The 23022-nt window shown below is 34.8% G+C and overlaps 1 protein-coding gene across 4 annotated transcripts in view; it reads left to right on the top strand.

The window, feature by feature from the left end:
* The window catches only part of ADAMTS12 (ADAM metallopeptidase with thrombospondin type 1 motif 12), a 510414-nt gene that overhangs the window by 391179 nt on the left and 96213 nt on the right, over positions 1–23022 (top strand). For all 4 annotated transcript variants that reach the window (XM_074279497.1, XM_074279496.1, XM_074279499.1 and 1 more), the window contains 2 exons: positions 17704–17948; positions 18521–18662. In XM_074279497.1, coding sequence (XP_074135598.1) covers positions 17704–17948; positions 18521–18662 — 387 coding nt within the window. The remainder of the gene's footprint in view (positions 1–17703; positions 17949–18520; positions 18663–23022) is intronic.

The raw sequence follows: 23022 nt of genomic DNA, 5'->3' as shown, positions 1-23022 counted from the left end.
ACGTATGTATTATATTTATCAAGGTTTTATATATCTATGTACATGCATACATACACATACATACATATACTAGACAAGTCACTTGACCTCTCAGTACCTCTAGGAACTCTCTAAAACTATAGGTTACAAGACAATTTCCAATGTATATTGAAAGAGGGAATCTTCTAACTGAGGTTTTCTTACCAGTAAAATCACAGGTCTAGAAAAAAATCATAATATTAGAGTTAAGACATTGAAAACCAGATGAAGAATCTTAAAAGCCAGGATCCTCATCCCTGTGAACCCTTGGAAACTGGCCACCTCAATGTCTGACTCAGGGTTTCTAACAGTCTTTGACTTTTTCATAAGGATCTTGCATCTCCCTGGCTTCTTGGCCTTTTCCGGATGATGCCTTCTTTTATCATGGTCAAAGCTTTGCCCTTCATGGTCTTCTTTTCAATTTCTCACTCATTTGCCACTTAGAATACTCCAGATAGCTTTTTCTTTTCATCAGGTCATATATGCTTTAAGATACTTCTGCACTTATGTTGGCAGTCTTGCCCACATAAGTATGGCAATGTGCTGAAATCTTTTTAAAAAGTGAACATGAATTACGTTGCCAGATTGTCACTTTCTCTTAAGCTGAGTAATAGAGAATCTTAAAATATTAGGGTGTTACTATAGAAGCCATGTACTATAATTAGCTTACTCCATGCAGAAATGTCAACATATGAGAGGGAAAACAATTTGTCTCTGTTACAAAGTAATGTGACTTTCTTAAGTAGGAAGTTTCCTGACTGAATCACCGATACCAAAATTTAAACTAACTATGAAAGAAAATTGTCTTTCCTGAATACTGAAAGCACTGACAATCTAACCTACAAGTTTGGGTACTTAGCCCCTATCTTATGTTGTTATTGTGCTTTCTCTCTATGTATATCTTATATTGTTTCTTCCATAGAATTGTAAGCTTTCTGATAGAAGAGACTACTTCTTATTTATATGCCTTGTATTTCAACTTACCTTTGGGAGGGTTTTATGGTATAGGTAGTATGTTGGACCTGGAGTCAAGAACACTTGTATTCAAAATTTGCCTTATCAGCTGCATGACTCTGGGTAAGTAAATCACTTAGTTTTTCTGGATCTCAGTTTTCTCATCTGAAAAATGAGCATGATGAGATCTATCTTGGAGGGTTGTAATATCAAATAAAACTGTAGACACATATATGTATATATACACATGTATAAAGAGCTTTGCAAACTTTACACCACTATATATAATAGATAAACTATTATTTTTTCTATTTTATCCCTAAAATATATAGCATAATGCAGAGTATAGTATGGGTCAGAGAAACATTTAAGGCAGAAGGATCCCTCTATCTTGGGACCCTTAAACTTATCCTTCAGTCTTACTTTGACTTCCTCAAAACTGCAAATTTTTTCTAGAACATCCCAAGCTCTTGCCCTACACTGATTACAATCTCCTTCCTTTTCTGCTTTAACTCCATAGTGAATCACACTGTCCTTTTGACTTGTGCTGAACCCCAATCTTGGTTAACTCCCATCATACACTGCCTTTGCTCCTATTCACAGACTATTGGTTGATCATAGCTAGAGAAAATCATGAAATGGTGCTAAAATGGGTCCACTAGAAATTTATTTTGCAATCTAAACAGGATTCTCACCAAGATAGCCATGCTATCCTTTTGTATTCCATAATTGACTCACTATTCTGTTCAACACAGAGGCTTTTCCAACCTTTCCATTTGTCCTCAAATTTCCTATAGCTTCCTCTAACCTCATTTTCAGCTCCTGACCTCATATTTCATTGAAAAAAGAGGTTATTCTCTAGGAATTCCTACTTCTCCCCTTATATTCATTTCCTATTACTCAGTTGCCTTTTGACACTATCTCCTCCCACACCCCTATCTCATATAAAGAAGTGACCCTATTCCTTGCTAAGGCAAACCCTTTTACTTGCACAAATGATCCCAATTCACTCAATCTTTTCCAGTAAATTGCTCCCTCTGTTAGGTAACATTTTTTTTCTCCCATTCCTGACTCTCACTAATCTTCAGTTGTATACTGCCAATCTTTTGTTTTCCTACTAATTCTGAATATGTCCATATTTCCTCCATCTTCAAAATCTCCTCACTTGATCCATCCATCCCATTCTGTCTCTTCTCAAATCACATCCACCCTCAGTGAACTCCAAGAGCAAATATAAAATCCTCTGATAAAAAAGCCCTTTGTAACTAGACCCTCCTATTTTTCCAAGTCTTCTTGTACCTTATTCACTCTAGGTATCCTCAGTCTAGTGCCATTGACTTCCTTGCTGGTCCTTGTATCAGATACTTGATCTCCCAGTTCCAGTCATTATCACTGAATATCACCTGTGCCTAGAATATTCTCCCTCCTCATCTTCAATTCCTGAATTCCCTGACTTCAAATCCCAGCTAACATCCTAACTTCTACAAGAATCCTTTCCTAATCCCTTTAATGTTAGGGCTTCCCCTCTTTTGATTATCTTGTTTACCCTATTTATAACTTGTTTCTGAATAGTTGTAACATGTCCCTGGGTTAGACTTTGAGCTAAGAACAAGTACTTCTTTTTTGTTGTTTTTTTATTTGTATCCCTAGCATTCATAGTAGCACTTGGCTCATAACAGGTGCTTAATAAATGCTTGTTATCTAACTAATCTTGTAAATTCTCCATATTTTACAGATTGAATTCACTGAGGTAGAAAAGATGAAGTAACTTTCTTAAAATGATGGAGGTAGTAAGTGACAGAGCAGGACTTTGTGATCAGGTCTTCTATACAAATTGAATGTGCAGTAAGTTCCAATAAGAAAACTGCAAAAAGGTGATCGAATTTTGATTTAGAGTAAGAATGAAGGTAAATTGATAATTATATACCATTCTGTTGTTTCTTTGGTGATTTAAAAAATGTTTACATATTGCCTTGATTTGCTTGAATACCACTATTTTCTTTCAGTATCAGTAACCCTATCCAGCTTTACAAGCCTTGTCAAAAAGTTAAATATTATTTATCCTTCTCTTGGTCATTCCTATTTTTTATTTATTCTTCTTTCCTTCCCCCTTAAGCATAAATATATGCTCTATGGTGAGTGGGAATATTTTTTAAAAGATGCCAAGTTGTCACCTTGACTTTGGATAAATAGATGCTTCACTGACTTTTAAAGGATATTGTTGTGGAGTTGGATTATGGCATATTGTCAAGTAGTATGGATTTTGGGAAATGACATTTTGTTTCAGTAGTTGTATATCAAGCACCCAAAAAAACTGTTGCTGAACTGACTAGTTTGTTAGGGCCATAGAGAAATGGTCTTTGCATTAATAATTTATTTATTTATTTTTAAATGAGATTTTGGCAATCAGCTAAAGGAACCAAAAACCAATTAAGTTGGTTGCCAAGTTAATTAAGATTAATAATACCTCCCACCCACAGTTTTTTTATGCTTTAGAAGAATATAAGATCAATTCTAACCAGATATCAAAGCCATCTACAATTTAGCCCCATCCTACCTTTCCAAACTGCTCTCCCAAAATTCATCTTCATGCTCCAGGCAAATGTGACTATTATTCACTTGACGCATTTGTTGTATTCATGTTGTTGATTTCTCCTTTCTCTATACTGCTCCCTCTCCTTAATTGATTACTATCCATCAAAGATTGAGCTCAAATGACATTCTCTCTTGAAAGTCAGCTTTGTCCTCAAAGTCTTCCTTCCCCTAAATATACAGTTTCAAGTTGTTTTTTTCAAATTCAGAGTAAAAATTGATTTTAGAAAAGGATAATGATCTGTTTTGGGTGAAGTGTAACAGATGGCATAGAAAACAGCATAAATCATTCATGTGGCACAAGAACAACTTTAATGAGAGTATATTTGTGTGGGTGCACATTGTCCTGTGGGGAGATAGGGATCTTGGATACTATGAGGCCATTTCTGGGAATGTTGCCCTCCTTCTACCAAAAGAAGTGGATCATTTGAAAATGTCTTAATACAAATAACTATTCTTTATAATTAGGTGCTAATAAATACATGTTACATGAGAAGCCTAATTGCTAGTGGGTGTGAGGAGATAAGTGATCCTTTTAGCAGATAAATGATTTGGGAATTGAGACTAAAATATGGCTTGAAACTAACCTCTACAAAAAGTATAAATACTAAAAATACAAAAATTATTATTTTAAAACTATGAAGGACTTTAGGGATTATTTAGATTGCCATACTCATTTTAACTCATTTGATAGCTGGGGTTTTGTTGTGTAGGTGAGATTGCTGACACTTTGCTCAGAAAGAATTGTGGAAAGGTCCTGAGCCTTCATATACAAATATCAAAATAAGTCACTTTCCAAACAAATTGTACTAGACCAAATTGTCATCAATAAATTCAATAAAAACTATAGTGATTTTTTTTCTCTGTGCCATAATTGTACAAAAAGTCAGTTTTAAATTCATTGGCAATAGGAAATGATAAATCATCAGAAACACAAGCACTCATACTCAGCATGACCAGAGGTAGTAATAGGTTTCAAAGCTTTGTATCCAGAGGTAAAGTGAATGAAAAATTCTCTCAGGGAAGTCCCAGAATGGTTGGAAATCCACAGTGAGCACCTTGGAAGGTACTAGGAATAGTAAAAAACAGAAGAAGCCATGACTAGTCCATGCACAATAGTACTCAAAACAGTACACTCCAGGCCCAAATCTCTAGTACTTTGTCCTGAAATAATATAGGGGGACCTCTTGATCCAGTCCTCTGGAAAGAAACATAACTCTAGGAGGCAGTGATGTATTCAGAAACTGAGGTGACCCATACAGAGGCCAACAAGAACAACCATTCCAACCAAGAGCACACCAGTTGAGCCTGGCCTTGTTACTAAGCCCAAACAAAGAAACTAAGCTGGAAAGTTAATCAAACAGGAGAGATGGCCCACTATAAAAAAACATAAGTACATCCAGAGCTATCCAAAAATCGAATAAAGAAGCAATACATAATTTCATAAAAACTGCAAGTAGCAATTTAAAGGGAAAAATGGATTTCCCATAAGGATTACATGAATACATAGCAAAAATTAATCAAATGATAAAACAAAATTGAAAGAAAAGCTCTGGAGGAGAGTTGAACACACAAAGTTTAGTGTAAAAAAGCAGCAAACTCGGTAAGAAAATAATTAAGAATAGGGAGAGAATTGTTTAAAAGGCAGGATAACACTATAGAAAGAAATAATCCTAAGTGAAACAAGCATCCTGATCTCGAAGAGATTAAAAGAAAAAACAAACTAAAAAGGTGTTGAGCATTTAGGGAATGGGTGAATAAATTATGGTATATGAATATAAAGGAATATTATTGAGTTATAAGAAATGACAGGACTGTTTCATAGAATCCTCAGAAGTAGGAACTGATGCAGAGTCAAGTAAGAAGAATGAGAATAACACTATATACAATGACCATGGAATTATAAAGAAAAACAACCTTGAAAGACTTGAGAACTTTTCTCAAAACAATGGCCAATCATTTCTCCAGAGAATCTATGATGGAGCATGTTATTTGCCTCCTGTCAGAGAGGTGATGGATTCAAGGTCTGGGAGGAGACATCCATTTTTGGACATAGCTACAATGTGAATTTGTTTGCTTGATTGTTTTTATTCTTTGCAAGCTGATTTCCTTCCCCCTTATTCATCTAGGAGTTGGAAGGGGGGTGGGGGGAGTATCAAGAGGGAGGCAAAAAAAAAAAAAAAAAAAGTCATTGAAACATTTTATAAAAGCTCCAAAGGAGAATAGAAGGTAGTTCAGAAAGAATCACGGACAAGCAGCAGAATTTTGGAAGTAATTTATTATTTACTTTCAATCAAGAGAAAGAGGTAAGGAATAGAGATTTACAGTTTCAAATACAATATTTTTGTGTTTTATATATGAAAATGCTCACTTGTTAAGTTCAGAATAATTTTAATGGAGGTTTTATAGTAATGAAATAAAGTAAAATTCAATATAAAGTCAAAATAAGAGGACGTCATGTCTGATGAAGCACAGCTAATTGGAATTTGAGGGGTTTTTCCCCTGCTGCTTAAGTCAAGAGACCTTCAGGATTCTATAAACCCTTGTTTCTTACTTTCTCAAATAGTAATTTAACCTGAATTTACCTTAAGGGATTAAATGAGAAAATCTATAAGGTAGTTGGTGTCCTTAGAGAAAAGTATTTCCTTCTCATAAAATGGCATTCCAATCAATTCTTCACTATTCAGAGGTCATCTCATTGTCTACTAGGCAGAGTTTTACTCCTCTCCACCCCCCTACCAGTACTCCTCGTTTGGCTTCTTCCTTCCTTGTTAAAATCACTGGAGGATGAGCAGACCTTCTAATCTTAGAATTCATTTATTTCTTGTTTCCTTGAGAGAAAGATGAGAGATAATAGAGTGAAAATGGAGTGGGATTTTCTGTCTGTGGGTTTTATTTTACCATGATTAGCACAACTGATCTAGGGGTTTTGTTAAGATCTGAAACCTCAATATTATTGCCAAGAAGTTTCTCTACCCATCATTTCATTATTATGTCTTAGCAACAGATGTTCTTTCTTTTCTTTTTTTTTCTTTCTTTTTGTTGGTCAGCAGATGCTGAGAACTTTCCCTTTATTCCACATCTCTCTATTCTGTATCCTGTGCTGGGACATAAAATCATAGAGTGACAGGATCTTGGTTAAAAGTGACATCAGAGATCCCAAATGTACTGGAGTGGGAATATACTCTATAAAGGTTTAAAAAGTAGTGATCCAATACCAAGTGGAAGATGTTGAATGATATGGAATTCATTAACTTCCAAGGCAACCTGTTCCATTTTTTTATACTTTTCATTGTTATGAAGTCCTTTATAGTATGCCAAAATATATCTATTAGTAGTTTCTATCTACTGCTCCTAATTCTATCCCCTCAGATCAAGTGTGTGTGTGTGTGTGTGTGTGTGTGTGTGTGTGTGTGAACTCAGCCAAGTCATTTAATTTTAATTGCCTCCCTCCCAAAAAAGGAAAGACTTTTAATGCCTTTTCCAATATGTGTAGATATCAAATCCCTTAACTATTCTCTTCTTCAAGATATTAAAACCCTCTTTCCTTCCTCTCACCACCTTCGTAACCACCTCTAAATGTGGATTCTTTCCTAAAAAGTGGATTACTAGTGTTGGTTGCCATATTACAGTATTGTCTCATATTGATCTTATATAATTGCCCAAAAACCATCCAACTCTTTTTTATATGACTTTTTATATTCTCTATTCATGTCCCTCCCTATTTGTGCTATTTGTTTTTTTAATGCAAATGTAAAATATGTAATGGGGATTAGACTTGCCCAGAGGGCCAAATAAGGAGCAAAAGGTAAAATTTATAAAGAAAAACATTTAGGCTAGATGATGTGTGTATGTGTTGAAGAGAGGATTCTTGGTTAATCATAAATTGGACTGAGTTGCCTCTGAACTATATTCCAACTCTGAGATTCTATGAATTTTCCTTTTATTTTCTTAATCAACTTCATCTTACTGTCCCAGTGGTCTGTCCTGTGACGGTATCCTTTATGATATCCTCCCAAAATAATCACTCCTCTGTGTCATTGTATAAGTAATCAAGCTTTTTAAAAAATACTAGATTTGTATTCAAATTATCCACTTACTGTATGACCTAGAGAATTTCATAATATCTATGGGTTTCAGATCCTTGTTGAATTATATTGCTTCTGAGATCCCTTCCAGCTCTAGATCTATAATTGTATGATACAAATAAGTCCAGGAACTGCTTCCTGTGATGTTTTATTAGACACTTCCATACAGGTGGTCATTGATCTAATTCCTACCATTTTGGGAGTTGCTTGACCAGTTTTAAACTCACCTAACCCTATAATTTTATAGTCTTCTTTTGTCCATCTGGAAAGATGGTAGTATTTTCTACAGAAACTGGAAAATTGAAAAGAAAAATGGGTTTGATGGGGGAAATACAAATGACTTGTTTTTTGGACACATTGAGTCTGAGATGTTTGTGGTATGTCCAATTTAAATTTCTAATAGGTGGTTGGTGATCTAGGACTGGAGCTCAAGAGAGAGCCTGAGGCTAGATATATTGATTCCTATGTCCAGTAAATAAAGTAAGCTCATGAGAGCTGAGGAACTCATCCAAAGAATACAAAAGAGAAAAGAGGCAAGGACAGAACCTTGAAGGATGCCTATAATAAAGAGGTGTGATATGGGTGATAAAACAAAACTGAAGACTGAAAAGGAGTATTCATATAAGCAGGAGAAAGCAGTGTTATGAAAACCAAAAAGCAAGAATAGATACTTTTACAAATGTGTTCCAAATCTAAGACTATTTTGGGCCCTGATCACTAAATATATACAAATCCCTTTTATCAGAAGATAAAAGAAGATAAAAGACACATAGGAATAAAGCTTTATTACTTCTGATGGTATGTTGTGCTTATTAAACCTCTTGGTGAGTATTATAGTCCTGTACTCCCTTATTGCATACTCTGAATTACTAAAACTCATTTTTTGGACTCATTATTGGGTTCTGTGTTCCTTTCTTCTCCAGTTTCTCAAGCTCAGCTTCCTAATTCCTGCTACCTGAAGTCTTCCATTCCAAATATCTTCTTGTTTGCTACAAGCTACATAACCTATTTCTTTCTTCCTCCTCACCTTTATTGAGTTTTCAGATCTTCATTGCTGAACCTTCCAAATTTAGGTTCTAGAAGCCAGATCCTTTCTTGTTTAACCAAACTTCTGGCCATATTCCTAGCCCTCTTTTCTGCCCTGATTTCTGTTTAGTTCTAGACATAGAAATAAAATCTGGAATTTGAAGAATGTTTTATAACTTCCATCTCAATTATTAAATCATTTAGCCAAACCACTATTTCTGTCAGTAGCTCACTTCTGTTCCTCTAGTAACTAATTAACTAAGACCCTTTAAGAAAAGACTAAGCACAGAACCTTAGTCTTCAAAATTGATGACATTAATTGTGAGATAAGATCACCACTTACTTCATGAACATTGTTTATTGACAGATTTAAAAACTATAGAGTATCTAACTTAACTTTCTTAGCTTATTCAACTTAAACCACAGCTTCCCCTGCCTGTATATATACAAATCCAACTCAGTTTCTTTCTTTTTTCTTTTTTTCTTTTTTAATTACAGCCTTTTATTTTCAATAAAAGAATTAAAAGTGGTAATGTTTGTAAGGAAATAAAAATATAGCTCTTATTTGGAGAGAAGTAGTTTAGCTTTCTGAAAGGCCTAGTTAGTACATTTGTTTCATTTGCTGTCTTCTGTTGTGTTTTTTTTGGCTCCATGTTTTTATTAAAACCTGTCAAAGAGAACTGGAGTTCACTGAGATCATAAATTGTTCTTTCCCTGATTTCTTCTCACATAAGTCATTAGACCTTGGCCTTCAGTGAGAATTGCATTATATACTACTAAGTGCCAATATAAATCATAACAGAAAAGCAAGTCAGTGTTTAAAGATCGATTGTCTGGGGTTGATATAAAACCTTTTTACTCGCATATCTTTAAAGAGTTTACAGAGATTAGAAACCAAAGGAATTTTGTTTAGGTTCCAGAGCACAGTTAAAAAGATTTGCATTAGCTTGAATACTACACTGTATCTAGTCATTTGTTCAAAAGATTATATATAGGTTGCTGGATGCTCAAGATTTTTATCACAACTCTTCGAGAACCCATATGGTGGCTCTCATTTTGGGGTTCCCAAGACTCAAGGATAGCTAGTTAGTTAATATAGTTTCCTATTGACTCTTAGGTCTGAGGCTTCCCACCTTAGGGTAATGACATCTTGGCTTCCCTAGTCTACCTAGAAAAGTATTTAATGGTTCCCCTAAAGAAGTGAAGCTTAGAAAAAATAACAGCTGTGTGCTTAAAGTAAAACAAAACAAAACAAAACAAAAAAACCCAACAAACTTATAACAGCTTTTAGCTCTGAATAACCCCTTTCCCTACTCTTTCTCTAGTCCATAGGACAACAAAAGGCCATACTGGAAATATATGGAATTGATGTTTTAGGAATATGGCCCTTGGGTATTTGTAAAGAAGTGCAGGATGGAATATATGAAAGGAGAGAGTGATTAGTGTAACATGTCTGTATGGAATAAGAGAGGGTGCTGGCAGTTTTCAGGTAAGGATTTAAGGAAAAATTGAGGATGCATTTGGTATATCAGGCACCTCCCACTAAAGGGTTTAGGATACCATGGAAATATTTGAACCTTAAGGCAGTCTGAGAAAGTAGCTATCTTCCATATATATCCAGTTGGCAAATGCCTGGAGGATCCCACAGAGTAATTACCACAGAGTAATAGTGGAATATGGGGATCATAATGGTTTACAGGCATAAAAAATCCACATGAGGGAGAAACTTTGCAAATGTGATTTATATAGTAAAAGATTCCATTAGAAAATTCATAATGCAAGGCATTGGATCATCCAGAACCCTCTAAATGCAATTAGTGTGGTAAAGGATTAATTCAGAGAAAAAGCACTGCACATTCATAATGGAGTCTATTCAAGAAGAAAGTTAAACAACAGTGAAAGTGGTAAAGGAATCAGCCACTACTCCCATTTTTAAAGACATCAGAAAGTACTGTTTGTGTGATATATGTTTGACCCAATTTGGAGCCTCTAATCAGGAAACAAGTATCAAAGCATGTGTAAGTAGGTACATAGCAGGAAATTATAGTAAAATTGCCAAAAATTGGATTTAGATAAATGTCTTTTAATATGCTTTATCCACATTTCTATGCCCATCATTCTCATCAGCAGCAGCACTTTTTATGAACAAATTCTAGGTTCTGACGATATAAAGGATTTTTCTATCTCTCTCCTCAAGGGGACTGTAATATAATTGGGAATCACTAAAACTCAAAATTTATTTTAAAAAAATGTTAAAATCATTTTAGATGCAATTGAGAAAAAATAAAATAACAACAGTGTTAAAGAAAAAAAAAGAATAATAAAGGGTCTATATGGTAAGTATGTGAGTGATAAAGCCTTTCAATGCTATAAGAATTTAGAGGAAAGAGAGAATTTACTGATTTAGTGTTGGGACATTTGGAGAGATAACATCTAAGTTCTGATCTAGAAAGAAGTATATTCCTTAAAATATTCAATGGATCTGTTATCTCAATGATGTGGATGTTCCCTCCATGATGTAGATCATAAGCTATCCATGCCCACCCATCCTGAGCTATTCTTGTTCAAATTCTTCCCTTAATTTACCACATGGGCTCATTTCTTCCCACAATGTGCTGGGCAACTTTCTTGTTTCTCTTGATGTTAGAAGAACACCAGTGGAACATATCTAAGTACCAGTGGAACATGTGCTAAGCCCCTCTTCTCTTTTTATCATACAGACATACTTTACTTTGGGTTTTTTCCCCTATAATTCCTTATTTGTTATGTGTTACGGTCTGTTATGTGATGTAATCTGTTCAGAGCTGCCACATATCTCTCTCTTATGTCCTCTGAGGAATCCTTGTTTTTAAATCTCTCTAGTCATGATACCATTATATGTGCAAATATATGGCTAGTGTATATTTACATATGCATATACATGTGAATACATGTATGCATGTAAATCTATGCATATCTATGTATATTTCTCTATATATAATATACCTCTGATTATTTGCCATAATCCAAACAACAGGCATTCTCTATTCACTTGGTTTTTCCTGTTTGAATGATTAAGCTAAGCTCTTGAGGAGTTGCAAGTTTTATCTGGGATACTTTGCAATATTCTGGGGCTTGATTCAACCAATAGAATATGATCTTCAAGAAAGAGGAGTATCTGAAGGACCTCATTCTTTATAGGAAATTCTTTTCAACCTTGACTCTGCCTTGGATCATTTTTATCATAGGGGGATAAACAGTTCTGGAGTCAAGTCAATTCAACAAGTATTTGTTAAGTGCCTATTATGTAGTCTTTAGAGAACCTACATCACTCTATTTTAAGTTTCATCTCTTAATATGACTAAAGTTTTATCATATAATGTAATTTCTGTCAGATCTTTCAAGTAAAGAATAGGTTATACTTGCTTCCTTCATTTCATTACTAACTACCCATTCCTCAGCCTAATACAAGCTGGATTTCATCCTCTTCACTTTCCAGAAATAGTTCTGCTCCAAGGTCTCCAATGATTCAATTAAAAAATCTAGTTAGAATATTTTCTAAGTTTTTATCCTTGATAGTTTTGCAGATTTTAACATTGTTGATTATTTCTTTCTTCTTAATGCTATCTTATTCCTTAGTTGCTGTGTTCGGATATGATTTTCCTATACCAATATGACTGTTTCTTCTTGTCATTTTATTACCTCTCCCCTCTTATTCCTCCCACCCCCTTGTGTGTATATGTGTATATCTATATCTATATATCCCCTAAGATTTTGTTCTCAGTGCTTTTTAAAAAAATCTTACATTTTTCCTTTGAAGAGCTTATTCCCCTAAAGAAGCACATGACTCAGTTATTGCCTTTAGGTATGGATGACTCTCGAATCTGTCTCTTATCTTTTTTTATGAGCCTACAAGCCTATGAGACTCCTCTTTTGATCTTAAATCCAATTCATGGGCAAATCCAGACAGCACCCTATGATGTCATTGGTCTTCTTAAAATAACAAAGGATGAATAACAACTAACAAATTTCTTGTATCAGATATCCATAACCAAGCAAAAGAAATTCCTTTAATGAATCATATGCCAAAATGCAAATGTCTTATTCTATACCCTAAAATACTTCTATATCATCATCAGTCTTCTGGAATCACAATTGGTCGCTGAGTTGATGTGAGCTGGTTATTACAGCTTTGAAAGTGGTTTGATTTTACAATATTGTTATTGTGTGATTTATTCTCTTGGTTCTGCTCAGTTCATTCTTTATCATTTTATAAAAATCTTCCAAATTGTTCACATTTATGATATTGATTTATGATATTATTCCTCTGGTTTTGCTCACTTCATTCTGTATCAGGTGATATAAGTCTTTCCATTTCTTTTTGAAATCATCTATTTTCTCTCTTGCCTTTTACTTACATTACATTCTCCCTTGCATTACATTATATCCATGTATTCTTTTTTCAAGTCCTCTTTCCTTCTCTGTGAAATTTAAACTCCTTGAGGGCAGGAAACCTGAAGTATTCAGCTTTCTTTTCTCAGTCTTATCATGGCCCCCAGTGCAAAGCACACTTAAATGTTAATTCCATTGCTTATTTGAATATAAGTCTCTTGAGGTCTTGAAAGTTTATTTCATTTTTGTCTTGATATACTCAGCACTAACACAATACCTCACACATAGTAGGAATTCAGCAAATCATTATTAAGCATCTATTACTTAGCACTGAGCATGCAAAAATAGACTTTGTTTTCAGTGGGTTACATTCTACTGGTGAGATACAACATATATGTTGTTGTTTAGTCATTTTAGTCATGGCTGACTCTTTGGGACCCTATTGGGAGTTTCCTTGGCAAAGATACTGAAGTGGTTTGCCATTTCCTTCTCCAGTTTTATTTTGCAGATGAGGAAACTGAAGCAAACAGATATGGGGTCACACACCTAGGATTTTAGGCTGGATTTGAATTCAGGAAGATAAATCTTTCTGACTCTAGGCCTAATTACTATGCCACCTTGCTGCCCACAAGATGTATACAGAAAAAAATATGTTTTAAAATGTATGTGAAGTAATTTAAGGAGCAAGGGAACACTAGAAACTGGGAGGATCAAGAAAGAATAGAAAACGGTGGCAATTGAACTATGCTTTGAAGGATGTCAGGGTTCTAAGAAGCAGAAATGAAGAAGGAGTATAAACATAAGAGAAAGCCCCTAGACCAAACATATGGAAGTGAGATGAGAGAAGAAATTTTGTAGACAGAGAACAACTACTAGGCAAATTTGACAGGAATGGATTTTGAATAGGAAGAAATGTGGACTGAACCAGGACTGAAAAAATGGATGAGAACTTGATTGTGGAGGGCTTTGGTACTGTACAGGCTGAGGTTTTGTCTTTTATCCTAGAAGCCTAATGGGAATGACCTTTAAAGAAAGTAATAGGTGGACAACCTGAATGCTGCATTTGTGTATTAGAGTTATTAAGAAAATCCAAAGAAATCATCTGGCATGTTGAGTAAATCTTATATGGAAGATTGATGGAAAGACATGGGCAAAAAGCTCCCAGGTTAAAACATTGTATTATTGTCCTCTGCATTGTTGGAGATAGAAAGGCGAATGGAGAAGTGCCATACTTTGCCTGGAGTTAAGAATCCCTGGATTTAAATTTCATCCTTCACATTTACTAATTGTCTGACTTTGAGCAGACTAGGTGTCAGCTTCCAGACATGGAAAGCAACATAAGGAGTTCGGGACTACCATAAGTTCCCTTGCAACTCTGTGATGCTAGGACTACGTATACTTGTGAAATTACAAAGTTAGCAAGCTATCATTTGGTTCCCCAAATGAGTTTGTTTTTCTCTTTCATTCATATAGAATTTGGATATGATAAATTATTTCTTCTCTTTGGTGATTTTAAAATTTAATTTGCAAATTGGTGCATGAATTGCTTTATTTTACACTTGCCTTCCAGAGCTCTTATGAGGAAATCTTGTCATCAGTCTTAAAGCACTATATAAGTGTAACCTGTTACCATTTACTATTATTATTCAGTTCCTCCTGTATTCTTTGATTTGCCAGCAAGAAATAGTGGTGGTTATGGTTTCTAATGTTTTGAGATTTCCCTCATATTCTCCAGTATAAAAAGGGGTGTGATACATTTGGTCATTCTGAAATGTTCCTCTGTAACCTACATTTTTAGAGCCAAATGTACTGTCTCCCAGGAAACCTCCTTGAAACCTCCTTGAATATTTCTTTCAGATGAAGTTTATACATTAATGGTTTTAATTAACTCTCTTCTACAAGTGTGTAAACTTCAACTGGAGTCATCACATTCAGGAGACATTTCATTTCCATTAAAAGTGTTTCATTAAAAGATAGTTTTTTTTTTTTTTTTAATGGAGTTTTTGTTGACTCATTTTTTTACTCCTTGTAACCCCAGTAGGTTTTTTCTTGTCAAAGATAATGAAGTGATTTGTCATTTCCCTCTCCAGCTCATTTTACTGATGAGAACTTGAGGCAAACAGTGATTTGCCCAGGTCATACAGTTAGTAAGTCTCTAAAGCCACATTTGAACTTGTAAAGAGAAGTCTGTCTAACTCTAGGCCCTGCACTCTATGTACTGTGCTCCCTAGTTGCCTGTTCCTTTCCCTATGAAATTTAAGATCTTGAAGGCAGGGAACCTGTCATTCAGCTTTCTATTCTCAGCACTTAATGTAGCTCTTTACACAAAGCAGGCACACTAAATATTTTAATATTTTATGTTAATATCAATTGCCCATTTTTAAAAAGTCTGTTAAAATTGTATGAGCTTAATTTGTGGTTAGTAGAACTCTAAGGAGTCTGTGAATAGATTTCAGTATCAATGAACTTGAATTAAAAAAATTACATCTTTTTGTGTATGTGTATACATATATATGTGTGTGTACATATATATATATATACATATATATACATATATATATATATATATATATATATATATATATATATATATATGTGTGTGTGTGTGTGTGTGTGTGTGTATAGATAGATAATTGTATGCATTTAAAAGCCTCATTCCGAGGTCTGTACATTTTGCCAGACTGCCAAAGGAGCCCATGACAAAAAAGTTAAGATCCCCTAATGTAGAATTTAAACAGTAAAAGAAAGTAATTTGAAAGCTAATAAACTTGTCATTATTTGAGACATTCAAAAAAGAGGTTAAATGACCTTTGTGAAATAGTGAAGCCAATGGTAGATTTGAAGAAGAGATGTAAATTCACATCATAATTTTGAAACTTCTTAGTTATATGACTCAGGAAAGGTTATTTAATTTCTCTGAGTCTCATCTGTAAAATAAGGAATATAATTCATATCTGTAGAAAAGTAAATTATTTTCTATTATTATTGAAGCTATTAGGAAGGAGTCTTCATTAGGTGAAAGAGTGAACTAAATATAATTTGATAGTCTCCTCAACATTAAAATTCAATGAATATCGTGTGTCCTTAGGAAAATAGTCCAGAAGCAGTATGTTGGATAGGTTGAAGAAAAGAGAGACTAAGAGAGATTAGTTGAAAGTTGCAAAATATTTGACTTACAAAAATTGGGTAACAGAAAAACTAATGTTAAATCAACCATTAAATGTTTGGGATTGTCATATAAACTTTATTCATCTAACAATATTAAGCTATTTTTTGAAATTGAACTAACTTTCTCTCTCTCTCTGTCTCTGTCTCTGTCTCTCTCTCTGTCTCTCTCTCTCTTTCTAGAGGAAGAGAGAGAGAAGGAGGGAGGGAAGGATTCCTCTCCTTTTGCCTCTGCCTCTTCCTCTTCCTTCTCTTTTCTTTCTCTCTCTCTCTCTCTCTCTCTCTCTCTCTCTCTCTCTCTCTCTCTCTCGATAGATAGATAGATAGATATAGATAGGTATAATAAGCATAGACCCTTCTTAAAACACTGAGTTTCTCAAATATTCTCATTTTACACTATTCTGCAAATCTATATAAATAATAAAGTGATATGAATATGACATGCTATGGGGTGAAAAAGACATTTTCAGAAATATATATTTTTATACGAGACTCTGACTTGTCTCTTCTCTGAATTCCATACTTACATTTCCAACTGTTTATTAGATATCACCTTGTTTTTCCACTTGTATTTTTGATTGAACACATCTAAGATTACACTTATGAGCTACACTACTCCTCTCCAATAACAATAAAAAGTTGCTCCTTCTGAATTCTTCCACAGGGATACCATTATTCACCTATCTTGTATATATTGATGTTTCATCTGTCATCTATTTGTCTGTTTTTGTTTTTTCCCCAATGGAGCATTTTATTTTTAATGTATAGCTTAAAAAAAAAGAACCCCAGGATTTTTCTTCCTATGTGCTTTAATCTTGCCAACAGAAGTTGTAAGCACATTGAACTCAAACTGAAAAGATGGTAGTAGATTATTTTGCCACTCTTCCAGATCTTTCAGTTAAACAACAGATCTGCAGCTTCTTGTACCGTAACAGCTTAATCAGCCGAGTAGGTTGATTTGTCCTGCCCTGGGATCATCAATAATCTCATATCCATCATGCTTTATCATCACAATTAGGAACAAGGCAATAATTTTAGAGAAAGGGCAATGAGATGGACCCCTTTTTAGAATGATGGTTTTAAGTGCATAAAATAAAGTACATAGCATTACAAAGAAAATAAATTATACAGAAATGTAGTTATTAAAATATAAAAAAACCCAAGTTCATGAGCTTCAATTTAAGAATTTTTGATTCAGATAAGCCTCCTCATTTTTCAGATAGCAAAACTGATGGCCAAAGAGTGACTTGCTTAAAGTAAGTGGAAGAACAAACATTTGAACCCAAGCCTCTGAGTCAGATCCAGCTCTCTTTCCATTTTGTATTTTTTAACATATTTAATTTTCTCTCACTCTATTTTAAACTCCACAAGAGCGGGGACTGGGTTTTATTGAGGTTTGTATTTTCCCAAGTGTACTGCATATGGTAGGCATTTAATAAACACTTTTTAAAAAAAATTTTTTATCATTTCATCTATTTTATCTCCTTAGGCTATGTTGATATTGGGCTTATTCCAAAAGGAGCAAGAGACATTCGAGTTGTAGAAGTTGAAGAAGCTGGAAACTTCCTGGCTATCAGGAGTGAAGACCCAGAAAAGTATTACCTAAACGGAGGATTTATTATCCAGTGGAATGGAGACTACAAGTTGGCAGGGACAGTCTTTCAGTATGATAGGAAAGGGGACCTGGAGAATCTGAGGGCAGCTGGCCCTACCAATGAGTCCGTGTGGATACAGGTAATATGCAATGTCAGTAGGAAGTTCTGAACTCTAAATGGGACAGTACTCTTCAGATGTACTTTTCAGAACAGTGGATTGTGAAAGCATTGATTACTAAGCCAAGATATTTAACTGCATAAATGTATGATCCAAATACTCACTGAAATCAAATAACAAAGAAATTCAAAGCCATTAAATTTATTCTGCTCCATGACTGACTTTTTTGGGGTGGAAGGCCAGACATATTTATTTTAGATCTTCAATAATTCCTGTGATTTCTGTGTTTGTATGTGAATATTAAGTCACAAGGAGTCAGCCTGAAGTATTTATTGGAGAACTGGTCCCTGTGTCGGGTAATCCTGAATTTAGGTCCCACTTTTAACACATAGAGGTTGGGTGTTCCTGGGCAAATCACTTAACCTCTCAATATTCTAGGAAACCCTCTAAGACTTTAAGCTGCAAAGTATTCAACTACCAACTTTCTTTGGTAAAAGAAAGTCCTTATTGGAACCTTCTAAAACTGACAGAATCACAGATCTGATTTTAAAAATGAGCATGACTCAGTTTGTTGTCACTCTCTTGCTTTTCAGCTCCTGTTCCAAGTGACCAATCCAGGCATAAAGTATGAGTACACAATACGGAAAGATGGCAGCTCTGAAAATGATATAGAGAAGCCAGAGTACTTTTGGCAATATGGCAGCTGGACAGACTGCAGTGTAACATGTGGGATAGGTAAACATTGGCTCATATAAGATTTGGTTGGTTCCTCAGAAGGGATGGCCTATGGAGGAAGGATTAGGTTTGTCTTAACTCCAGAGAGCAGAAATAGCACCAATAAAGTGTAGTTTTAGGGAGGTAGAATTTAGCTCATTAAATAGAAAAATCTCTTAATCTGCTAACAGACAGTAGGTAGAGTACCAGGCATGTATTCAGGAAGACTCATTCTTCTAAATTCAAATCTGGCTTCAGACGCTTACTAGCAGTGTGGCCCTTGGAAATGCTGTTTGCCTCAGTTTCCTAAACTGTAAAACGAGCTGGAGAAAAAAAAAATGGCAAATCACTTCAGTTTCTTTGCCAAGAAAACCCCAAATGTGATGACATAGTCAAATATAACTAAAATGACTGAATAGCAATAACAACAGTGACAAAATTTAAGATGCAATGGATGGCCTTTCTCAGAGTAGTATAGTGGAGAGAGAGTCAGATGTGGAGATAGGGGTAGAATCTTGCTTCTGATACCCCCCAGTTATATGGGACCTTGTCAAGACATCCAATTTCTGGGCATCTCAGTTTTTTCCTCTGAAAAATAGAAATAATAACTAAAAAGTTTGCCTCAAAAAGTCAATGGATCCATTTCAGGAGATATGGGAAATTAGGTGATATTTTGCAAACGCTAAACCCTGAAAGCTAATTTATGAGCTGGCTGTCTGGCTAGATGTATAGTTCTGCTCTATAGGTATATTGTCACCTACATTGTGTTGTGTTTTTCCATGAAAAAGTACAAAACACTGTCCTCACATAGCAATTTTCTTCCCTCTGATTCATCACTGTGCTTGTCTTGCCAGATTCCAGCCCTGGGATACCTACCATATCTGCATTTTACCAACTTTGATTTTATTTAATGAAAGCTACTACAGAAAGTGACATGACTATACCAACTGGCACCCTTACACATTTCTGTCATCCAATCTCTACTGGGACCTAAGAGCTTTCTTTCTTCTCTTATAGATTCTCTATCACATTACACCCAGAGGTTATTCTAAACCTTGTCTTTGATCTACAAGACTCCAACAACATCCTTTCCTCTCAACAGAGGATCTCACCTCTTTTAATGATAAATTTAAAAGCATCTGAGTTCTCTCTTTTAGACCTCAAAGCTCCCCCTACCTTATGCATGCATATTTTCTCCCCCTTCATTAAGAAGAGGCAGTCCTTTTTGCCAAGGTCAACCTGTATTTGTGTCCTTGATCACATTCCCTCCTGTCTTCCTGCAACTTGCCCCTTCAATATCTCCCCTATATGCTTTTTAATTTCTCCCTGTTCTCCCTTCTTCTTTGTTGTCTACAAATCTGGCCAGGCCTTTTTCATCTTTGTAAAACTTCCCTTGACCTTGCCATCCCCTCAAGTTGTTATTCTATCTCTTTCTCAGCTTCCCCAACCAGACTGGTAGGAAATCCCATCTGTTTCTCTTCAAAGCAAATTTGGTTCCTCTCCTCTCATTTACTTCTCATCCCTTTGTAATCTGACTTCAAACATCATGATTAAATTGAAACTATTTTGCCCAGGTTACTCCAACTCTTAATCACAAATCTTATCACCAGAACTTAGTCCTCACCCTCTAGATTTCCCTGGAGCATTTAACACTGCTGATCATCCATCCTTCTGGACGTTCTCTTCTTGTGTTTTCATGAAACTGTTCTCTTCTATTCTCCACTACTACTTCTCTGAACACTCTCTAGCTTTCTTTACTATATACATCTTTATCTATGCTGCATTTTCTAACTGTATTTAAGCCCAAAATCTCTGTTCTAGGCTATTTCCATTTTTCTCTCAACACTGTCTCTGGATAATTTCATCAGTTTCTATGGTTCAAATCTATCACTATAATCTTATCATGAGTTCCAATTTTACATTCCCAAACAACTGTTGGGTATCTCCAAATGTCTGTCTCATTGTTTTCACAAGTCTAATGTTTCTAATACATAAATCATTATCTTTTCCCCAAAGCCACCTCTCTTCCAAACCACTGGTTCTACTGAGGGTACCACTATCTATCCCCATTACTCAGGTTCAAACACTTAGAAATTATCACGGAGTTTTCATTCTCACTCTCACTCACCCCTATATCCAATTAGTTGCTGAGTTTTATCAGCTTTATCCTTGCAATATCTCTTTCATGTCTTCCTGTATAGCCATCACTCTTGACTGTTGTAATAGTTTCCTTTTATGTATCTCTGTTGCATCTAGAATAAATTACTTGCCTCTACATATAATTTGAAATCCTTCATAATCTAGCTCTAGAAACTGATTTAAGAGTATACCTATTCTAAATTGCACCAAATTTGTCTATTTGGAGTTATTGTATAGGGCATACAATTTGCCATTCCCATATCTTTGAATAGGCTATTCCTTGTATCTGGAAATCTCTACCTCATCACCTTTGTCCCTTGGAATCCCTCCTTCGATTCAAAGCTAAGCGCCAATATTGCCTTCTATATAAAGCTTTTCTTGCCCCCTTCTGTATTTGTGCTACTTTATTGTCCCTCCCATTATTTTGTAAAGATCATATCATTAATCTAGAGAGAATTTATGTACACAGATGTGTAGATGTGTATACCTATATATAGACACATATAATTTGTTTGTGTATCTCTTTACCTGCTGTTTTCTCTTCAATAGAATATTTTTGTTTTTGCATCCTTAATATCTAGAACAGGGCCTGGCATACATTAGGTACTTTAAAAAAATGCATGTTACATTAGCTTGTTGGGTATTGAAACTACTTCAGCAGAAAACTAATGGGACATTTTTAGCAATGAACAATTCTGAGGAAAACAAAGGTAGCATGATTGTAAGTATCATTTTCCCAATGGTCCCAACATCAGTCTTGCAGTAGTTTAATGTATTAGCAAGAGCACCGGACTATGTGACTTTGGCTTAATTATGTAAATTCTCCAATCTTCAGTTTCCCTAACAATAAAATGATGGAGTTTTACGTGCTAGTACTTCAAATCCTTTCCAATTTTAACATTATATGATTGTAATCTATGACTGAATTATAGAATATAAATATAATTTTTGTTTTCCTAACATTTTGGGGAGTTAAACTAAGACATTACTGAGCTAATATAATGTAGATCTCACCATAGACAGCTTAAAGAATTGGAATTATTTTAATCCTTGTTATTTCATATAACACATCAAAGAAGGAGAATGACAAACTTTCTATTCTGTGCACGGTATGTTAGTGCATCTGGAATGAAAAGATAACTGCTTGATTTCTTTGATGATAGCAAAGGAACATCTGATTCAGTTGCCCAGTAAATCAGAGATTGCCTTGCCAGATGTGGTCTGTTTTCTTTTGTTATCAATATATTCAGTCAGTAATACTCTTTCCTATTCTAGATTCAAGTTGTCAAAGCTTAAAGAACAACCTTCCCCAATTTAGTCACTCAGAAACATTAGGTTTTAAGGCAAATTTTTGAGATACTTTTTAAATGTCTCCTTGTTTAGCCAGAAATGAAAGTTCTGAAGTTATTGATGTTTATGGTAGGTAACATGTACTTTCTAGGTAAACTGATTATCTTTTGACCCTGGTGTTATTAAGTCTTGGAGAAAAGTAGCCACTTTCATTGCAATTACATGGATCCATAGAAATGATTTGCCATTCTCTTAGATAAGGTTTCTGAAGCTGAAAATCATCCAGAAAGGGTGTCTCTATTTTAATAGCTCCTCTCTTTAATTCCAGTGTTTTTTGTCTTAGATTGTCACTAAAGTTTAAAGGCTTTGCTACTTGGTTTCTAAGATTGTTTAAGTCTACAATGTTCAGAGAACATTATCAGCAGTACCTCTCATCTGAACCCCAACATAAGCCATGGTTTTGTTGTTTGATAATTTCAGTCATGTCTGACTCTTCATGAATCCATTAGGTTTTGTTTGTTTGTTTCTCTGGCAGAGATCCTGGAGTGGTTTGCCATTTCCTTCTGCAGCTCATTTTATAGATGAGGAAACTGAGGCAAACAGTGTTAAATGACTTGTTCAAGAACACACAAATAGTGTCTGAAGCCAGATTTGAACTTTAATCTATAGAGCTTATAAATCCTTTTCAAGTTATAAATATTGGACTGGCATTAACAATGTAATTACACAACTATAGCAGAGTTTACTCATACTTAATATACTCAATTACATTTAAAATAAGTTAAATAACTTTTAAAATATGTTCTATAATTTAATTGGCCCTTAAATGTTTTCTCTCTGGGAAACATTAGCTGAACTTTTGCTTTTTCTATTCAATTGGTTAACTATTTTCCCCTCACTTTAATGAGTTACTTTAAAAAACTAAGGTTGTTGAAATATTTAAAGTTTTGTT

This window comes from Sminthopsis crassicaudata, chromosome 1 (assembly GCF_048593235.1).
Source record: "Sminthopsis crassicaudata isolate SCR6 chromosome 1, ASM4859323v1, whole genome shotgun sequence".
Classification (NCBI taxonomy): Eukaryota; Metazoa; Chordata; class Mammalia; order Dasyuromorphia; family Dasyuridae; genus Sminthopsis; species Sminthopsis crassicaudata.
Note: the sequence above shows the minus strand (reverse complement) of the source record. Positions and strands in the feature narration are given on the sequence as shown.